General features: G+C 31.7%; 1 protein-coding gene across 1 annotated transcript; it reads left to right on the forward strand.

The window, feature by feature from the left end:
• The first annotated feature begins 2259 nt into the window (after positions 1-2259).
• LOC134258229 (multiple epidermal growth factor-like domains protein 10) lies at positions 2260-4026 on the forward strand. Its single transcript, XM_062740767.1, has 4 exons — positions 2260-2573; positions 2659-2720; positions 3018-3146; positions 3530-4026. The coding sequence occupies exons 1-4, from the start codon at positions 2497-2499 to the stop codon at positions 4024-4026; spliced, it is 765 nt and encodes a 254-aa protein (XP_062596751.1). The 5' UTR covers positions 2260-2496.
• Positions 4027-18686: the final 14660 nt, after the last annotated feature.

Genomic DNA, 18686 nt, shown 5'->3' on the forward strand with positions numbered 1-18686 from the left:
GAGTTTTTTTATTATAACTCTACTGACATTTATTTTCCGTATAAAACTTAGGCAGTAAAATGTGAATTATTTCCTGGAAATCTCTGTAAATGGACTAATCCCCGTGCGGTAGTCAAATGAGCTAATCCCTTGGTTATCCGAAATCCTCTCAATTTTACTTTTGTATCGGTCTAATATGTATGTGAATGGACTATTCCCCGTGCGTTAGTCCGGAAGCTAATTCCCAGTCATTCGTTTTCCCCTGGAGCGAATGATCCCGGATGCATGCACTGGTGCATACTGTTTTTATCCTGTCTGTTTGTCTCTTTGTCTGTTAGCTTTAACCTATCACATGGCTATTGAGTGAAGGATATGGAGATAAGGAACAGTATTCAATATCAGAGTCCATAAACAATACAAAATAGGAACAGAGCAAACACGGACCATCGAAAAATCAGAGGTGGAATTAGGTGCAATTGAGGACTGAGCATCCACTACTGACAGGTCACACCCGCCGTGTGCTTCTTGTCATGATCGGAAAAAAAACGGAAAAATCCATCGTCAATTCAATGCGTAAATAATGGACTAACAATAAGTACGAAAAAAGTCAGTCACAGTTTGCCTTAATGATAAACTGTATTTGTCATTGTATCGACCATAGAATTTACGGAATGATTACTTGAAACGAAACTGCTGATATTCTTGTTTCATAAACTGTTGTCAATAATTTACCTCGTTTTAGAAATTGTTTATACCTAGAGCATGCTGTTGCGTATCAAATCAACTGAGATATATACACTCCGTATGCAGGCGATGATGGTATATTGCTGCATAAGTAAGGGAAATTGACGATAGAAAAGTTAAAGTCACCACGTTTATCATATAGCTTGGCTGTTAGATTACCATTAACGTCTTTTTCAAGTAAAATATCCAAGTATGAAACAGATGTGTCGGACTCTCTGGTATCTTTTATCTCAAGCTCACCGGATATATCATATCAAAGTAAGAATGGAAATACCATTGTTACATGTAATTGACAATACGTCGTCGATATATCTAAATATCGAGTTGAAGGCCATAGCAACTGTTTCATTTCTTTTCACGCATAAGATTTTGCACAAATTCTGCTTCATGTGAATACAAAAATGATTGGGTGGGGCTATGTACGGCTTTCATATTTAACTGGTGTATTTCTTGTGACATGACCTTTGCACAGGATTCGCATAAATTGACCTCCTGACATTGGAGTTTGACCTATTAATTTTTACAAAAAATTACCAAAATTTAATCTTGACCATTACTTTTGAATAGTCGGAGCTTGGGCTTTCATCTTTCACATGTGTATTTATATGACAAGACCATTCAGCTGGTATAAATATTTCTGACCTTTTTGACCTTAACCTAAGAATTCTTTTTTTAAAAACTTTAATCTTGGCCATAACTTTTGGACAGTTAAAAAGAGGGCTGTCATATTTCACAGGTGTATTTCATGTAACAAGACTTTCCTTTGGTTGTCGACACTTTTAACCTTTGACCTTGACCTTTGGAGTAAAAACATTACAGATCAATGTAGAGAACATTTAACAAGGATCCCCGGAAATAAGATGTCAAAGAGGAGTAAGCTATAAGATGCACTAGTCTGATTAAGCCACACCTATTGTTATGTTCTGCATCATTTTTTTGGTCTTTATAATGAGCCTAATTTTGTCGAAGTATAAAAAAATAAAAATATTATTTTTTTTAGCTAAACCATTTTAACTGCGCATATTAATTTCTTTACCACATACAATGTATCTTTGTTTTGGTCAATTTAGGTTAGTGAACAACGTGTGTGACAAAAAAGGAACAAAGCTAAATATTTAACTGATGGGCAATTATTGTATACAATAGACATTAGTCATTTATCATTTTTAATAATAAAAGATAATAAATTTAAGGATTTTAGAGGATTAGTGGAACTCAGTTTAACGTTGGTTCATGAAAGTGATTTGAGTTTGAAAAACAGATTCATGCCAAAATAGAGAAATACATGTGAAACCTCTTTTTGGACATTTATCAACGTCAAAATACATATAAATTTCCTTAATTATATTAATTTTCCTCATCCCATCCGCTTTCAAAGTCACTACACACGATTTTCTAAAGTGTTTGGTCCTAATCAGAGCTAATCATGAGTGTAATAATTTTAAAAATATGTTTCCGTAAACACTTCAGGAATAAAGCCAAAACATTGACGATAACAAAACAAGCATACAAATCGAAACTTAAAACTTTTTGTTAAATAGAATTTACATTAAAAATAGAACCGTGCATCTTTTTATAGGCATAAGGATATGTTTATCAAATTCAGATCATACTAGTTCTTTATTAATTAGTTAATATCTGTATCATATTCGAAAATTGTAGAGGCGGTTAAATGGACGGCTGGACAAGTTAAAATTAGCTTGTTGTCAACAGAGTGGAATTTCTTATCGCATTTTTCACATCTAAATCATTGCTCGGTTTTAGGGTTTTAGTATGGTTGTGACTTTCTATAAAGTATTTCAATTTTTATTTTGCTTGGATGTCGTATATACTCAGCAACAGTGTGTGGGGTAAACACAATAAATTTTAAATTTAAGAATAGATTAAAACATACCTTCATTTTCAGTTTTAATTATTTTTAACTTTCTGTTTCAGGGATAACGGCGTTGAGTGTTGTGAAGGATATATGTGGAATAATAATATAAAACAATGTATCAGTAAGTAAAAAAGAATTAAATTACTCTAAAAGAATGAAGGATGACGTTTGTATTTTATATCTTTGAAGTGAATAAATGTTCAGTTATAATTTATATTGAAAATTGAATATTTTTTAGGAGACTTATATTACACGTATTAGACATCACAATCTAGAGTTCTAAAATGAGTTAAATTACAAGATATTTTCATCAATCATCATGTTGAATATTCTTTTTAATTATGTTCGAGAAATAAAGAGAGATTTTAAATATGTAGTGATATCAATTATTAAACAATTGTTTTGTTTTTTAATGAAGAGTGCCTAATTGGTTACCTTGGGACAGCTTGTGATTTTAAATGTCCATATCCTTCATTTGGCGACAGCTGCCAAGAAAGATGCTCCTGCAACAAAACACTCTGTCACTTTGCTTTAGGATGTACATTAGGTATACTTAGAAGACACGTCACTCTATTGAACACATTACTAAAAGTAATCATATACAAAAAATGATACCAGGGGTGTAGGTAAATGTTGTATAAGCGAGAATTTGTTTTAACTTCAAATGCACCTTAGGTTAATCAAAGATGGTATAGAAAAATAATGGATATTATGAGTACATCATCTTTCATATCAGAATATTTTTTAATTCAAGTTAAAATCGAGGAATATAATTATTTTGTCAGCTATTTGTAAAGTATACATCAAGACATATAGATAAGTGTATTTTCGGAAATGTATAATATGAATTCTTTTAATGAACATTTAACCTAAATAAGAGATATATAGTAAATTATAGATAACATTCTGCTACTTCTTTTGTAATTTCAGATGCATCAAGTAGAGAAAATGTTGAAAATCATACATTAATCCATCAAATATTGACGACATTAAAACCTTTAACAAATTATTCTACGATGTATAACGTTGCAAGGGACAAAGACGAAAAATATCTGGACAAATCAACGAAAGAACTACTATTTGTTTTAGTGTGTGTTAACTCAGTAGTAGTGCTAGCTGCTGTTATTTACATCTTTAAATGCATTGTAAAAAGAGCCCAGACAACGAGAGGTAGTCATCATGCATCAAATTCCTTAAAAGATAGTGGACATGATTACGAGACAGCAGAAGATACAGAAAGAAACGTAGCTTATAACTTTATTCCTGATCAACAATACAGTACTGTTACAGTAAACATCAGCTCTCCTGATCAGGTACAGGGGGATCAGGGTTCTCCTGAGAAAAGGAGAATCGAAGAAAATATATCAGTGTTGAACTCTCAGGAAACAGGTGGTTACCTTATACCTTCTTCAATATCGTTGGCATGACAGTACTTACTTACTTAATCCTCTTCGTGCTGGTTAGCACATAAGGCCGTCACCAGAGACTTGGCATGACAGTACTAGTATTCAAAAGGTTTTTCCTTAACAGATAATGCATTGTGGACAATAAAATATTATTTTATTGCTACTTACAATAAAGGTTTACATTTATATTTTTCAATACATAAAATTTCCTTCTGTAACATTCAGGTGCTTTATTACTGTTCAAGACTGAATTGTAAATTTACATGAGAATTTATTTTCTTTTGCACAATAAAAGTTCATTAAAACACTCCTCGAATCTATGTTTTAGAATTCTGCTTTATATTTTGGGTCACTCCACTGAACTCCACTTGAACTATCATCTGATTCCTGATCTTGTTCAAAGCTTTGATTACGTTCCCTACTCATATAAGGGAAGCAATCTTGATGTGTTTTAAGGCTGTGTGTGTGTCTCATCACCCTTTCATCCCTTGGAATAACTATTCCACCACTATTTGTTGCTGATTGGTGTTTCTTTAATTTTTAAAAGGAACCATAAGAATGGCACCGTACTTCATTAGAGTAACAATTATATCGATTTCTTCAGAAATTATCGAAATTATCACTGATTATTAATTAACATTGATGTCTCCGGGGACAAAAATGTTGACATTTAAGAAATAAGATATCATTTTTAGAGTTGCATTGGGGTATGACAAGAAGTCGGTCACGTGATCAAATTCTATAACGCCCGAAGGGCGTTATAGAAGATTTGATCAAGTACCGACTTCATGTCATACCCCATTGACACTCTAAAAAATGATATTTTATTTCTTATTTTTATATTTTACGTTTTCATTCATTTTACAAACAAATATAGGCATTATTAAGACTTAGATTTTGAAATGCAACGTAACTTTGCTACGACGTTATGTGACGTCACAGTCGGAACTTTCCAAATTACACGTGCAGTTTGCTTTCCATACGCAAGAAAGTCTGATCATGTGACCGACTGCATGTCATCGAAAATTGAATTTCATTTTTTTAGTATTGTCATATAAGGAAAGACATTGGCAAATGTAAATATATGTTTTTGTGATAGGTTTACATGTTATTCATATCACAGATATTTTGGGAGTGTTTGGCGGCAGTTTAGAAAGTCTATTTCGTGCAACGAGTAGAACTGCGTGAATGCGTCTGTCTTCCCCACCAGCCAGCTCTTTCAAATTATTGACACTCATTTTATACAGTGTTAGTTTTGTTTTTCTTGTGGAAGATATTTATTTCCATGGATTCTACAATCCAATTGTTTTTAATCAAACAATATTTGTTCTGAATCATAATTATGTAAGTTGTACAAACAAAATCTTCACTGCAATTGACAATCTATTCTAAAGAATCTTAAAGTCAACTGTAAAACGTCGATATCTAAAGTATTTTATGGATTTAAAGGCAATGTTTAGGTACAAAAAGAAATTTTATTTTGCTGAGAAATAACTATTGAAAAATAATTTAATTCTGTTTGTATTCTTGTCTCTCATTGGTTGATTTCCAAAAAGGAACGCATAACATTTTGTATAATCTGGTTTGGTATGGGGACACACCCCCTTGACAACCAGCTGAATCATCTGTATCCATCAATCCCCTCATTTCCAGTCCTTCGGATTCATGAAAAATTCCAGATTTAATGAATGTACCTTTAACTTCAAACAGTTGCTCGATCTTACCTCATGTAAACAAGCATCATGGATGCTAGATCTATGTATCAGTTTTTACCTCCCCTTGCTTCCCATCACTTCCGTTACTATGGTTGTATTATTGCGCGGTAAATTTGAACTAATAAAAACAACACAATTTTACATCCCCAGTTGTTTAATTATTTTAAAATTAAATTATAAGGAATGACTCTAATTCTTGGCCAGATTATCGAGTATAATATGGTTTGGGTCAGTTTACGCTTTTTTATAATCCGCTTCGCGGATTATAAAGCGTAAACTGACCCAAACCATATTATACTCGATAATCTGGCCAAGAATTAGAGTCATTCCTTAATTAACACATGAATACATTTTACTTTTTATAATGATAAAATCTAAAATGATATTGAGGGTGGGCAACAATATTTTATTTTGTTAAAATATAACCACTTACCATTCCGCACGGAATCTTTTCAATTTTTGGAAACCATGTCTTGGCGTTGTTTGTTTGCTTTTTCTACCTATGAATCAATGGTGAAAATAAGAAGACTTAAAGAGGCAGTGACTAATAATTAAACCTTTTATGTTTATTCATAATACAATATCATAAATTAATAAATCATGCAATACGTTTTCAAAACAAAAAAGACCAATTTCATTTAAATTTAAATTAATTTTGTTTTTGAAATATTTTTACCAGGTGATTGTAGTATATTTTCTCCCGATCATTACCAAATAGCAGCAAAGATTCTTTTTCAGTTTTTTCTATAAATGATAATTTTTAAGTTATAAAATAAAATTAACACATATTATTTTCTCTTCATATATATTCTTTGAATTTCGAAATCATCACGGCTAAAACAGCCAGTAGACATAATACATACTGTACATTTTTTTTTCAGCTTTTTTCGATACATTATTATGTTTCCCAAAACAGTCACAGCGATGAAGCCAGAAAGCGCCCAAGGCAAAACCCTTATCAATAGAAATACATTTTTTGTATAAAATTTCAAATAGAAGGCATCAAAATTGATGATAATGAGTCTTAAAAATACTACCAAGGTGTTCCTTGGACCTCAACGCCATTAGAGGAAATTTGAGTTGCACCGAGATCTGATGGTGTAGAGAAATTCAATTTTTGTTCTTTTGGAGTTGTGTGCCCATTCTTTTTGTTTTGAATTACTGTATCATAGCACTCTGAAACTTAAACAAAACATTTTTAAGTCATTATTTAATCATCATGTTATTGTTCTAAAAAATAACATGTTCACTGACCCAGCTAACGCCTTTCTGTTTCTCAAAATTAAAGACATTCTTAAAGGTTTTTTGTTTGTGTCGCTCCCCTAATGCAGTTGAAAAGGATAAATATTGAAACATTTTGTGAAATATGAAAATAGAAAGGTTTTTTTTTCATGGAAAGGCTTTCAACTCTTGTTTCTCATTAAAGGAGTACTATTGTGTAAAGGAAAAAGATAATTTTTTAACCTACATTTGTATGTAACATTAGAGTGATATGAAATAGGATATTCCTTGCAGTTTCCTTTAGTATGTCTACTTCCTTGAATTGGTCTTGTTCTTCCTTTATTTAATTCTGCGCAAACCCGACCTGAAAATTATATGTAGGATAATATATGTACATTAAAGTACACCAAAATAAAAATTAAATCTTATGCTTACTTTTATAAATATACTAGGTCTCTGAAAATATCTCCCTTATAGTTTGTATTGATACATGTATGATAGGGAAAATTTATAGCGTCTGAACCTTTTTAGATTGATATCGACATAAACAATTAAGCATCCTTTTGTTTTCTCAACCAAGTTTTGTTACAATCAAATCAAAGCTGAATAGCCCAAATTCTAACTCTAACCCCTGCAGTCTAACCTTAACTCTAACCATAACAATAACCCTTGTAGCTTAATCCTAACTCTTCTGCTAACCCTAACCCTTGTAGCTTAATCCTAACTCTTCTGCTAACCCTAACCCTAACCATAACAATAACCCTTGTAGATTAATCCTAAATCTTCTGCTAACCCTAACCCTAACCCTAACCATAACCCTTGTAGCATAATCCTAACTCTTCTGCTAACCCTAACCCTAACTCCGTTCTTAACCGTAACCCTTGTAGCTAAACTCTATCTCAATTTATATCAAGTTTAATTATAATCAAATCAACGCTGAAACAGAAAGAGTACAGGTAGCATTTTGAAGCATTTCTTCTTTTTAGTGGCGTCGCCCGCGTGGCGCAGTGGTTAGAGGGTCTGCTCTAGAGTCGACGTCGCGAAGTTGGGAGTCAATCCTTACGTTGCGGTTTCGACTCCCACTGTAAGACGTGGAGACCGGTCCTTCGCATGAGACCCTATAAACCGAGGCCTCTTGTCACAGTAGGTGTTGGCACGAAAAAGAGCCATTTCTGCTCAATCGCCCGAAGTGCCGACTAAAGAAAAAAATTTGCAGCAATCCACCCGCATTGGAAGCGTCACCATATGAGTGAAAAATTCTCGAGAGGGACGATAACAGCATACAATCAATCAATCAATCAATCAATCAATCAATCACTCTTTTTAGTAGTTTAGTAGCCACTCCATATTATATTATACGCCTGATTAAGATATGTTTCACCGGGGAAAATATGTGTCAAACTTTCCGGCAACAATAAAACATAAAAATGCTAACGATGGAATAGCACTTTATTATAACCATAGGTCGGTAGGGTGAATTCTGGAAATCCAAAAATTGCACCCGAACAATCCGAAGCCTAGGAGTTAACTGTGAACAATGATTCATGTAACATATGAATAATAAAATATAACAATGGCAATTAACACAATTCTGAGCATGAGTGACATGGCTTAGATGGAATATAACTCATGACATGTTGAGTAAAGTAATTAATAATTAATTTCCAGATTCGGATTTACATAGTAATTAGCATAATTAAAGTTTCTCAAGTTGTTTAAAGTAAATACAGTAAATTAAGAGTATATTTTAAAGTCAGCTGAAACATGTCATTAAAACTGTGTTATCAAATATCACACCGTGATATATGTAAAGAACGAGTGCACTTATGGGCCCCGGTAAAACGTGAAAAAATAAACAATCAAATTAAGCAAAATTTTTCATCTCAAATCATTAATTGATATCTAAACCCTACGATTCAACAAATTTTACTGCTGAAATCCACGAATATACAAAGAACAGAACTATACAATGTGGTAGGGGTCAGTCGACATTTGTGATTTTCTATAGTTAATCGAGAACGGTCATGACGTTGCGCACGGTGTTGGTGTCAGTTTCGGTAACGTCAAAATGACGTTATTTTACGTGAATTTCTAGAAAATTAATTTGACGTTGCTTTTTCGCTAACATTTCTTACGAAGAAAAAATAAAAACCCAGTAATACCACCAATTACATGCATATAGTGCAATTCATTGAAACACATGTAATTAAACTCTCATTAGTAGTTCAATGTGGATATATAATACAAAAAATAAATTATTCTATTTTTTTTCAACATTTGTTGAATGGGTCTTGAGTAACGGTAAAATAGTTTTCATAATTTTATAAACTTGGCTTTTATTTAAATATTTATGATTTCATCTTAATTGATCCCGGGATGAAATGAAATTCTCTTCTGGTCGGGTATCATCATGGACTGTCTTACAAAGTATCAACTGTACTTTACAAATGTTTCTCCTCATAAAGTTTATATAAAAAATGATTAAAATGTGTCTGAGAAAATGGCTCTTAGTTTAAGAAAAATCCAAAAGGGAAATATATACACGTATTATACGTGGCCGTACTTTGATGCAGATATTTTAGGTCTAAACTCTCTCTGTCCTTTTGCATGCATGTTCAAATTTGAAATCATAATTATTATCCTAACATAAATTTACGTTTGCATAATTTTTTTTTCTTGTGTCTTAATTTGGATTCGGAATGGTACAAGGATATATAGTTATATACTTATACAGTGTACTACAGTATACAGTGCGCATGTTTTACTTTTATATACATGTATATAAATACAACTTTCAAAAACTAAAGTTATTCTTAAAAATAATCATTATTGGTACATTTTTCTTGTATCTATATCAGGCTCATCAGCAATAAGAAATAAAAAAATCTTTTGACGCTTTAGATAACGTTTTATGCATTGAACATAATAGCGTAATAACGTCAAAACGCCAAATTTTTACGCGTGTGACATTTATGTTGACATTTATATTTTGTTAGGATTTTGTCACCATTTCATCGAAAATTATTTTGGAATGTACTAATAACTTTTTGAAAAGACGCACATTTCATAAAAATCTTCTTATTTTCAATATATATATTTTTAATGACTACATGTATATATATATGATTTATGTTACCACATTTATACAATTATAGTTAGATTTATTACTTTTGGACAAAGTGTGACATTTATGTTGACATTGTAAAAAGTCTGTAAAACAAACATTGCTTAATAGAATCAATTCAGTTTTATATCTAAATAAAGTTTTGTTTTTGCACATTTTGTATTAAATGTCGTTTGGTGTTAAATTAGAAAAATGAATTCTTAAAATGAAGGTAATTGCGGGAGTTTAGCATTTAAATGTGGCATTTTGCCGTCAAATTAGATTGTGACATATAGCTACATGTATTACATATATGTGAATAAGCAATTATTATTAAAATTTTAAACACCGCAAGTTAAATTTCTGTCTAGAGATCTTTTCCTTAATAACATGGCAACATGTTGTAGAATTTAAAATGATATTCAACATTAACTTTCCACCCAGCATTACAAAATTTACCATTTTACGAATCTTAAAAACTTTGTGACATTGAAACTTCAAACTTTGTGACACGCCGTCTTATTCAACATCCTCACAATAAATTGGCTAAATACCAGAAATCCAAAATATAATATCAACCAAAAATATCAGTCTTTTATAAAATATAGTTCTCAACACACAAAAAGGATTATTGAAATGTAATTTAAAAATAGATTTAGCTTATGTAATTATTATTCTAAGTAACCTAAGACTTTTTATGTGTATCCCATATTTCGTTGATTAACGCTGGTCTATACCTCTGTCTTGGATTCTGAGCGACGCTTTCAGAGCATACAGATTAAATGACATTACAATTTTAATAATTTACATCATCTACATCGTATTTTGAATTTTTCTGCCAAATGTTATGTTTGTATTAATTTTTTTAAGGAAGTTATCAACATTTTGTAATTGCGTGTGCGACGCCCCTGTTACCGATCTACATGCGTTTTTCACGTAATTGACGGAATAGTTAAATCAATATCTTTGACTAATGGAAATTCTTTACCAATATTTTTGTTAAAATGTATTAAGTATACAATTACCAACCGAATGTTAAATAGTTTTCATATGGTGAATTATTTTAAAATTATAAAAATAGCGCAAATGCCGCTGCAATAGTATTTTTTATTTTTTTGACACCAACACCGTGCGCGACGTCTCATTCATTTCAAAGCTTTTGTTAACTATGAGCCTAACGTTGTGCAAACTTGTGCGAATGACAAAAGACACATAATACATTTATAAAACTTGTGTGAAAGTATGAAATTTGCAAACGATTAGGCTCGTACTTAAAATATCAAAAATGTATAAAAAGTACAATGTTTTTCCTATAGCAAGCGAGAGCTGTTTACCTGTATGACCCATGTTGAACCCACATGTGGAATAAATTATTTAAAATACTGATAGTCATGTGAGTTCTACCCAGGTAAACATTACTCAAAAGTGCTCACTGTAAAAAAAAATAGGCAGGTTTTGTTTCAGTAAGTCAAAGTCGTGCAGATTAGAGATGTTTGTATGTATTTGTTTTTTAGAACACGGGAGGGTAAAAAGAGCTTAGTGTCGTTCATAAAGTGTCGAACATTTTTAACCTTCATTCAAGACGAAACAGGTATAGAAAGCCACCTATAACACTCCTTTTTAATTTCAAATTCAATGAAACTATTATTGTAATTTTTCAAATGCAAGAGTACCAATTTCTTAGTTTAATCATTTTAGCTACAGACAACTACACAACTTCATTCAATATTTTTAGAAACAGGTTTGGCGCAAGAAATATCATTCAGCAAACGCGCCCGACTATGATCCACCATCAGATTGTTCAAGTATCGATTTAAATATCTATTGGCCGTGATTTACATAAACGAAACTAGAAGAAGGTTCGGTACGACTTTTCCGGATTTACAGGGTATCCATAGGCATTTAAAAATATTAAATTGTTTCAAATCCATGCTAAGTGGTGCTTAACATGCTTTATAATAAGAAAATATCCACTAGTATCTAACTATTTCCAATAGAGAGCGATTTGGTAATATATTCGGAAGTAAAATGGCACATAAAAGGGCCAATTAAGTATTGCTTAAGTGCACTTGTCCTTTAGTTACTTTCTCTTCAAATGTTCTAGGCCTAAGTGCAAAACTTATAATAAATGTTCTTGCTCAAATAAATACGCTATTTCATACATGCACATATATTTTCTTTTACTTAGTGCTTTTAAACAAAAAGATAAACATCTAATAAATTGATTATTATCAAATCAAAGTTATCTATAATAATGGAAACGGGTGCACATATTTCTATTAACTCGTTCATTAAGGGATTGACAACACAGTGATAGTGAAGATCACATCCTTCTTTCACTTTGTCACAGTTTCTTATTTCTTTTCTCCTCTCATATTCCGTTTTGTTCCGAGGACAGTCAGCCACGACAATCTTTGTCGATTTTGCGATTTGAGCACAGGCGTTCTTTTCCTGGTTACGGTAGAGAATTTTACTTTAAAGGACATTTTAAAACAGTTCAGAATAAAGAATGTTTCATAAATGGTTCCACAATTTGTATTACATATTACATCATTAGTAACAGCTTAAATATTTTTACAAACACATATGTGACATTTTTCGGTCAGTCGCGTTTTACTTATGATATTTAATGTAATTGTACAAATTGCAGAAAATTGCCACTTTTGAACTCCTTGTCAAACGTTTGAGTTAGAAAAAACGTTTGCTTATAAAATAAAGTTTCTGAAAGTTCTTGTCCAAAAAAATAAGTATGCATACTTTGCCTTGCAGTGGAGGCAAAAGAAATGATAAAATCAAAGAAATTGTAATGAAAGGCTCCATTTTTTTTAAAATGAAAAATCATCTATGTCTACAACAAAAATTAATAAATTAAATTAAAAATGATAATAATAATAATAAACTAGATACGATCTCGTTGCGAGCAACGAGTGGGTCTTCCGTCCGATTCTTGATAAGATGAGATAAGATTTTGATTGAGATTTTCATTTTGAAATAATGATTTTCCATAATCTGTACAGGGACATTGAACATTAAAGACTTTTAAGAAATCGACATTTAGGGATCAGCCCTTTTTTCTTCATATCATCTGAAAGCTCTCATGATTCTGAAGACTTTTTGTTCAGCAACCATTCAGAGATTGTTTTATGTGCAAAAGAAATATTAAGGGGCTAACCCTTCAACTCCCTAATGGGGACGTTTAGCGAAAAATGAAAGGTTGCATATTGTTCAGAACATGATTTTGAACATCTTTTGTCCAGTATTACTTATCAAAATATTTCTCACGTTCGAGATATAAAGCGTCGAAGATTTAGCATTTTGGCCCCTCTTGGCCCCTAATCATGTAATATACAACATTAAAATCATAATATACCGTGGTAGATTGTTGAGAAAAACATTTTTGCTTCAGTAATGTATAACAAAATATTGACTGTTAAAGAGTTATCGAAAAAAGACTTTTAGCCCCTTTTGGTCCCTAATTTGAGTGCCCAGCCCCTTTTTCTTGATTTCATCTTGAACCTCTTTGAATTCTGAACACTTTTTGTTCAACATCTACCGTAAATCTGGAAATTTTTACGTCGATTTTATTTTGCGAATTCGGTTCAAAATGGTGTTGATAAATTTTTACGTTTCAAAATTTTGCGAATTACCACTGCTTTGTTTACATTTTCTTATTAGTTATTTATTTTTAAGAAAAATATTTTTGCGAATGCAATGAACTCGCAAATTTGCTAAAAATCTATCTACAGCAAAAATTTCCAGATTTACGGTATTCAGAGATTCTTTTTCGTTTTCGAGTTATTCACAAAAGAAATATTTAGCGGCCAACCCTTCAACTCCTTAATGGGGACGTTTAGCGAAAAATGAAAGGTTGCATATTGTTTAGAATATTATTTTGAACATCTTTTGTTCAATATTGCTTATCAAAATATTTCCCACTTTTGAGATATAAATTGTCAAAGATTTAGCATTCTGGTCCCTTATGGACCCTAATTATGTACCATACGACATAAAAATCATAATATATAGTTGTAGATCGTCAAGCTAAACATCTTTGCTTCAGTAATGTATTACAAAATATTAACTCATAAAGAGTTATCGATTGAAAACTGTCGGCCCCTCTTGGCCCTTACTTTGAGTGCCCAGCCCCTTTTTCTTGATTTCTCCTTAAAGCTCTTAGGATTTGAACACTTTTTGTTCAACAACTCTTCAGAGATTCTGTTTCGTTTTATAGTTATTTGCAAAATAAATATTTAGGGGCCAACCCTTCAACTTCTTAATGGGGACGTTTATCGAAAAATGAAAGGTTGCATATTGTTCAGAATATTATTTTGAACATCTTTTCTTCTATATTGCTTCTCAAAATATTTCTCACTTTCGAGATATAAAGCGTCAAAGATTTGCCATTCTGGTCCCTTGTGGTCCCTAATTATGTACCATACGACAATATAATCACAAAATATAGTTGTAGATTGTTGAGATAAACATCTTTTCTTCAGTAATGTATAACAAAATATTGACTGTTAAAGAGTTATCGAAAAAAGACTTTTGGCCCCTTTTGCCCCTAATGTGATGAGTCAGCACTTTTTTATTGATATCATATTAAAGATCTTGTCATTCTGCAAGAATATTGCTCAGTATGTTTTAACAAAATATTTATACTTTAAAAGATATGATACAAAATGTCTCGAAAATTCACTCATGATTCGTGTCCTAGATTTCGACCCCTACCGAGCTTCCATACTAGGCACTTCCGGAAAATATCCTGACCCAGGTGCACATTGGCAATATGTCCTCTATCTTTGGTAAAAATTTCAGCGCTCTAGCTTAAACCGTTCTTGAGTTCTGCTCTAGACAAGAAAACCCTCTAAATTTCGATTTAAGGGCAATAACTTCCGACCGGAAGTGAATTTCAAAAAAATGAGAAAAACGAATCAGGTTTAGGTGAAGACACATCTTTCCTGAAAATTTCAAGTTAATCGATCGAGTCATCTCCGAGAAATCTTCTGCACAAAAATTGTAAGAAAAAAAAGGGAAGAATAATAAAAGTGAAAAAGAAACAATAGAATAATAGAAGGGTCTTCCGCTGAAGACGGAAACCCTAATAAATTAAATAAATAGATAACAAGTATAAAATGAAATGGGTCAGTCGTGTGATGAAATCATGTGGTAGACTGATGGTCTTTAAGTAAATGTGATCACTCCGACCCACTCCACACCATTATCAAATATTTACATTTGCTGATGTCTTTCCTTATATAACAATAATAATATTATTGAAATTCAATTTTCAATGACATGCAGTTGGTCATATGATCAGATTCTCTTGCATATGGAAAGCAAACTACATGAGCGATTTGGAAAGTTCAGATTGTGACGTCACATGACGTCGTAGATACGTTATGTTGCATTTCCATAACTAAGTCTAAATAGTGCCTATTTATTATACCTCATTATAAATATTCTACACAACCCGTTGTCTGATTGGTTATAGGTTATCACGTGATCGGGTCGTAAAACTTCATATTTCCCGTCGTCGGCACGCTTTTCATCTAGCCTGGTCCCCTGGCTCACCCTTGACGCGGAGTATACGAAGCAAAACAGGGACAGGGAACCAGGCTAGCTTTTCATCATATTCCACCTCTTCGGAACACCTAGTGAATTTTCCCGCAATATAGTTCTCGTTCGTTGGACGAAAACTCCCGAGAGTAGTAGACGTCACAATAGCCTGGTTGTCGTCACAAAACTGATGACAATGTGTTGACCAAAGGGTTTTTGATAGTAGAGAGCGGTGCCGAATTTGAAAGTTTATGTTTATTTCAAAGGCTTTGCTTGTTTCGGTATAATAAACAATTCATTGCATGATTGTTCGGGAAACATGAAGACTTATTCAGCCAAGAAATATCATATTCCCCTCGGGCGAAGCCCTCGGGGAATATGATTATCTTGGCTGAATAAGTCTTCATATTTCCCTCACTATCATGCAATAAATGTATAATATCTTTCCTTATCACACGAATAAAAAATGAAAATATAGATATAAGAAATAAAATATCATATTTTAAAGTTTCATTGGGACAAGACATGAAGTCGATTAGAGCGTTTAGATTACAAGAAGCTATTTTAAATGTTTCATTAATTCATAAATAGACGATGTTTTTCCCAGAGCTAAAATTGATATCTTTTCAAGTAAACGTGAAACAGCATAGGTAATTCAGAAGACTGGGTTTTTTCCCCGGGTAGATAACTGTATCTTTTAGAGTGCTCTTCTACTGAGAACATGGCGGTAGTAAATATATCATAAAAAAGAAATTCTAAGCAAGAAATAAAAGTTTATGTTATTTGTCAAAAATTGAAACAAAACAAAAAAGAAAGTAAAATACCTACCTATACGTTTAAATTCCACTAATAATTTGCAAGGTTATTTTTTGCAGACTGAATAAAGATTTGAATTTTCCTTTTTTTTTTTGTAAGTTGGACCCGATGATGCAAGTAAGATAAGAAAAGATACGATGTCATATGAATTGAATCGAAGAAAGCCACATCTTCAAATGGGTCTATTTCACAAAAGAATTCTCTATTTAAAAAGCATTTTAACACGTGATAATGTTTACCTCAGATTTCTGTACATAACAACTCAAGTTTATCTAGTTCCAGTTGTAAAAGTAACATCAATAATTTGACTGTGAGGTAATTTTTTCCCATTTAATAATTAAAAGTACATGTTCCGTGCGTATCACATTATTAATAAGATTATTTACTAAATAGATTTTTGTGCACATTATATAATGCTTGCTTTCCATCCATGCATGAACTGTTGAGCAGATTTTAGTCTAAAACCATAATTTCTAAAATTATGCATCATATTTAAATACTTACATAAATTTGAATCCTACAACACAACTAGGAATAGGATAAAACCAGGCACTTCATTTTGTAGCGGAAGGTTTTTGAGAAGAAAATAATCATTTTCCCTTATGAAGTATTTAAATTGCGAGAATATTAAAGTTAAGATTTATATTTTCGATGCACATAGATACGGAAGCCCATTTAGGACTATATAGAGCTTATAGAGCTATTTATTACAGTGATATGTTTTAGGCTGGTTCTGAAATATCTACCATTTTTTAAGAGTTATATCAACATATTGTTTATAGTATATTATAAAACTTCAAAGTCCAAGGAGTAAATGAGTCAATTTTAACTAAATATTAACACCTTTAATTTCAGTAATATCGAAATATTAACTGAACATAAAACATAACTTTGATCAGTCTGCTAAAATTCAGCAAAAGTTTAATACCTTAAAATAATGTTCTCGATTGTTAATTTCTTTTGCCAGTAAAACAAAATTTATTGAATGTAAAAAGTCAATTTATTAATTGTCTGAGACCTTTGACACCTTGCTTTTTATAAAGAATGCCCGTTTTATAGGATAAATTAATAGTATTATTTGTTTCTTTAATTATTTTAATATAAAATATTGAAGGGATGACTTCGAACAAATGATTTATGATTAAGAATCAATATCAGTTCATAAAGGTCACAAATTTAGCCTCAAAAGAAGTTCATTGGTCCCTTTTTTGTTTCGATTTTCAAATGAGCTTTTTGTGTGTATATACTACATAAATTTATTTGACAAAAAAATTCTTCAGGATCCAACCTCCTCGAAAAGTCTGACATGACTGCTAAAATATAATTATCTAGTATATGACGATATAGATATTTATCTCGTAATATGTTATATCACAAAAGGAAAATGTGTTTCGTACCAGGAATGTTCAATACGTTTTAAGCTATATTTCCTTCCAAATAAATTTGACTCACACTTAAATATATTAATGGAATAATGGAATTGTTAGCACTTTTTATAATATATATATTATCAAAGAAATAAGAGCAATATTTTTACATCGCTTTTTAATATGATAGTGTTTTCCCTATGTACGTGTATTCTTCTGGCTTGTTTTGAAAATACAAGAGCACAAGAGCAATGCATTGGGTAAGATTACAGAAAAATAACCTATTATTATTAATTTTCTACAACTGTTTAATAATATTTTTCTTGAAAAATATTTAAAATCTCTAATTAGCCAGTCTAACCTTCTATTTTAATAGTGAAAATGGTACTGTATGTTGCGAAGGCTACAAATGGAACAGAATGAAAACAACCTGTATCAGTAAGTCAGATTTATGAAACTCTCCAGTCTATAGAAATTTATTTTTGATAGCTGAAAAATAAACAAATATTTATTCCTTACATATCTAGTACCTAAGTAAATTGTAAATTAATATACAATTGTTTTGTTTGCTGTTTGATCCTTCTCCAGCATTTTCATTATATGGATACACCACCACTCGTCGGAGGGTGCCGCAAATGTTGACTTAAATCCTATTGAAATAAATCGTTGTTCTGTTCCAACTAAATCACTTTATCCAGATCTAGTTGAAGTGGATGAAAATCGTATTTTAAACAAATAGATTTAGAACTATACTCGACACTTAAGGCTAATGAGTAGTGAGAGATCTTTTAATCAGTAAAACTTTTCCAGTCTTGACGAATCTCGCTGAGTTTTGGCTGATGTGACTGGCCGACGTCATTAGAGGATGCTTACTTTTCCATGGCACCTAATCCTACCTCTTTT

The sequence above is a fragment of the Saccostrea cucullata genome, unplaced genomic scaffold, assembly GCF_032062105.1.
Source record: "Saccostrea cucullata isolate Sc308-1 unplaced genomic scaffold, CSIRO_AGI_Scuc_v1 ctg2398, whole genome shotgun sequence".
Taxonomy (NCBI): domain Eukaryota; kingdom Metazoa; phylum Mollusca; class Bivalvia; order Ostreida; family Ostreidae; genus Saccostrea; species Saccostrea cuccullata.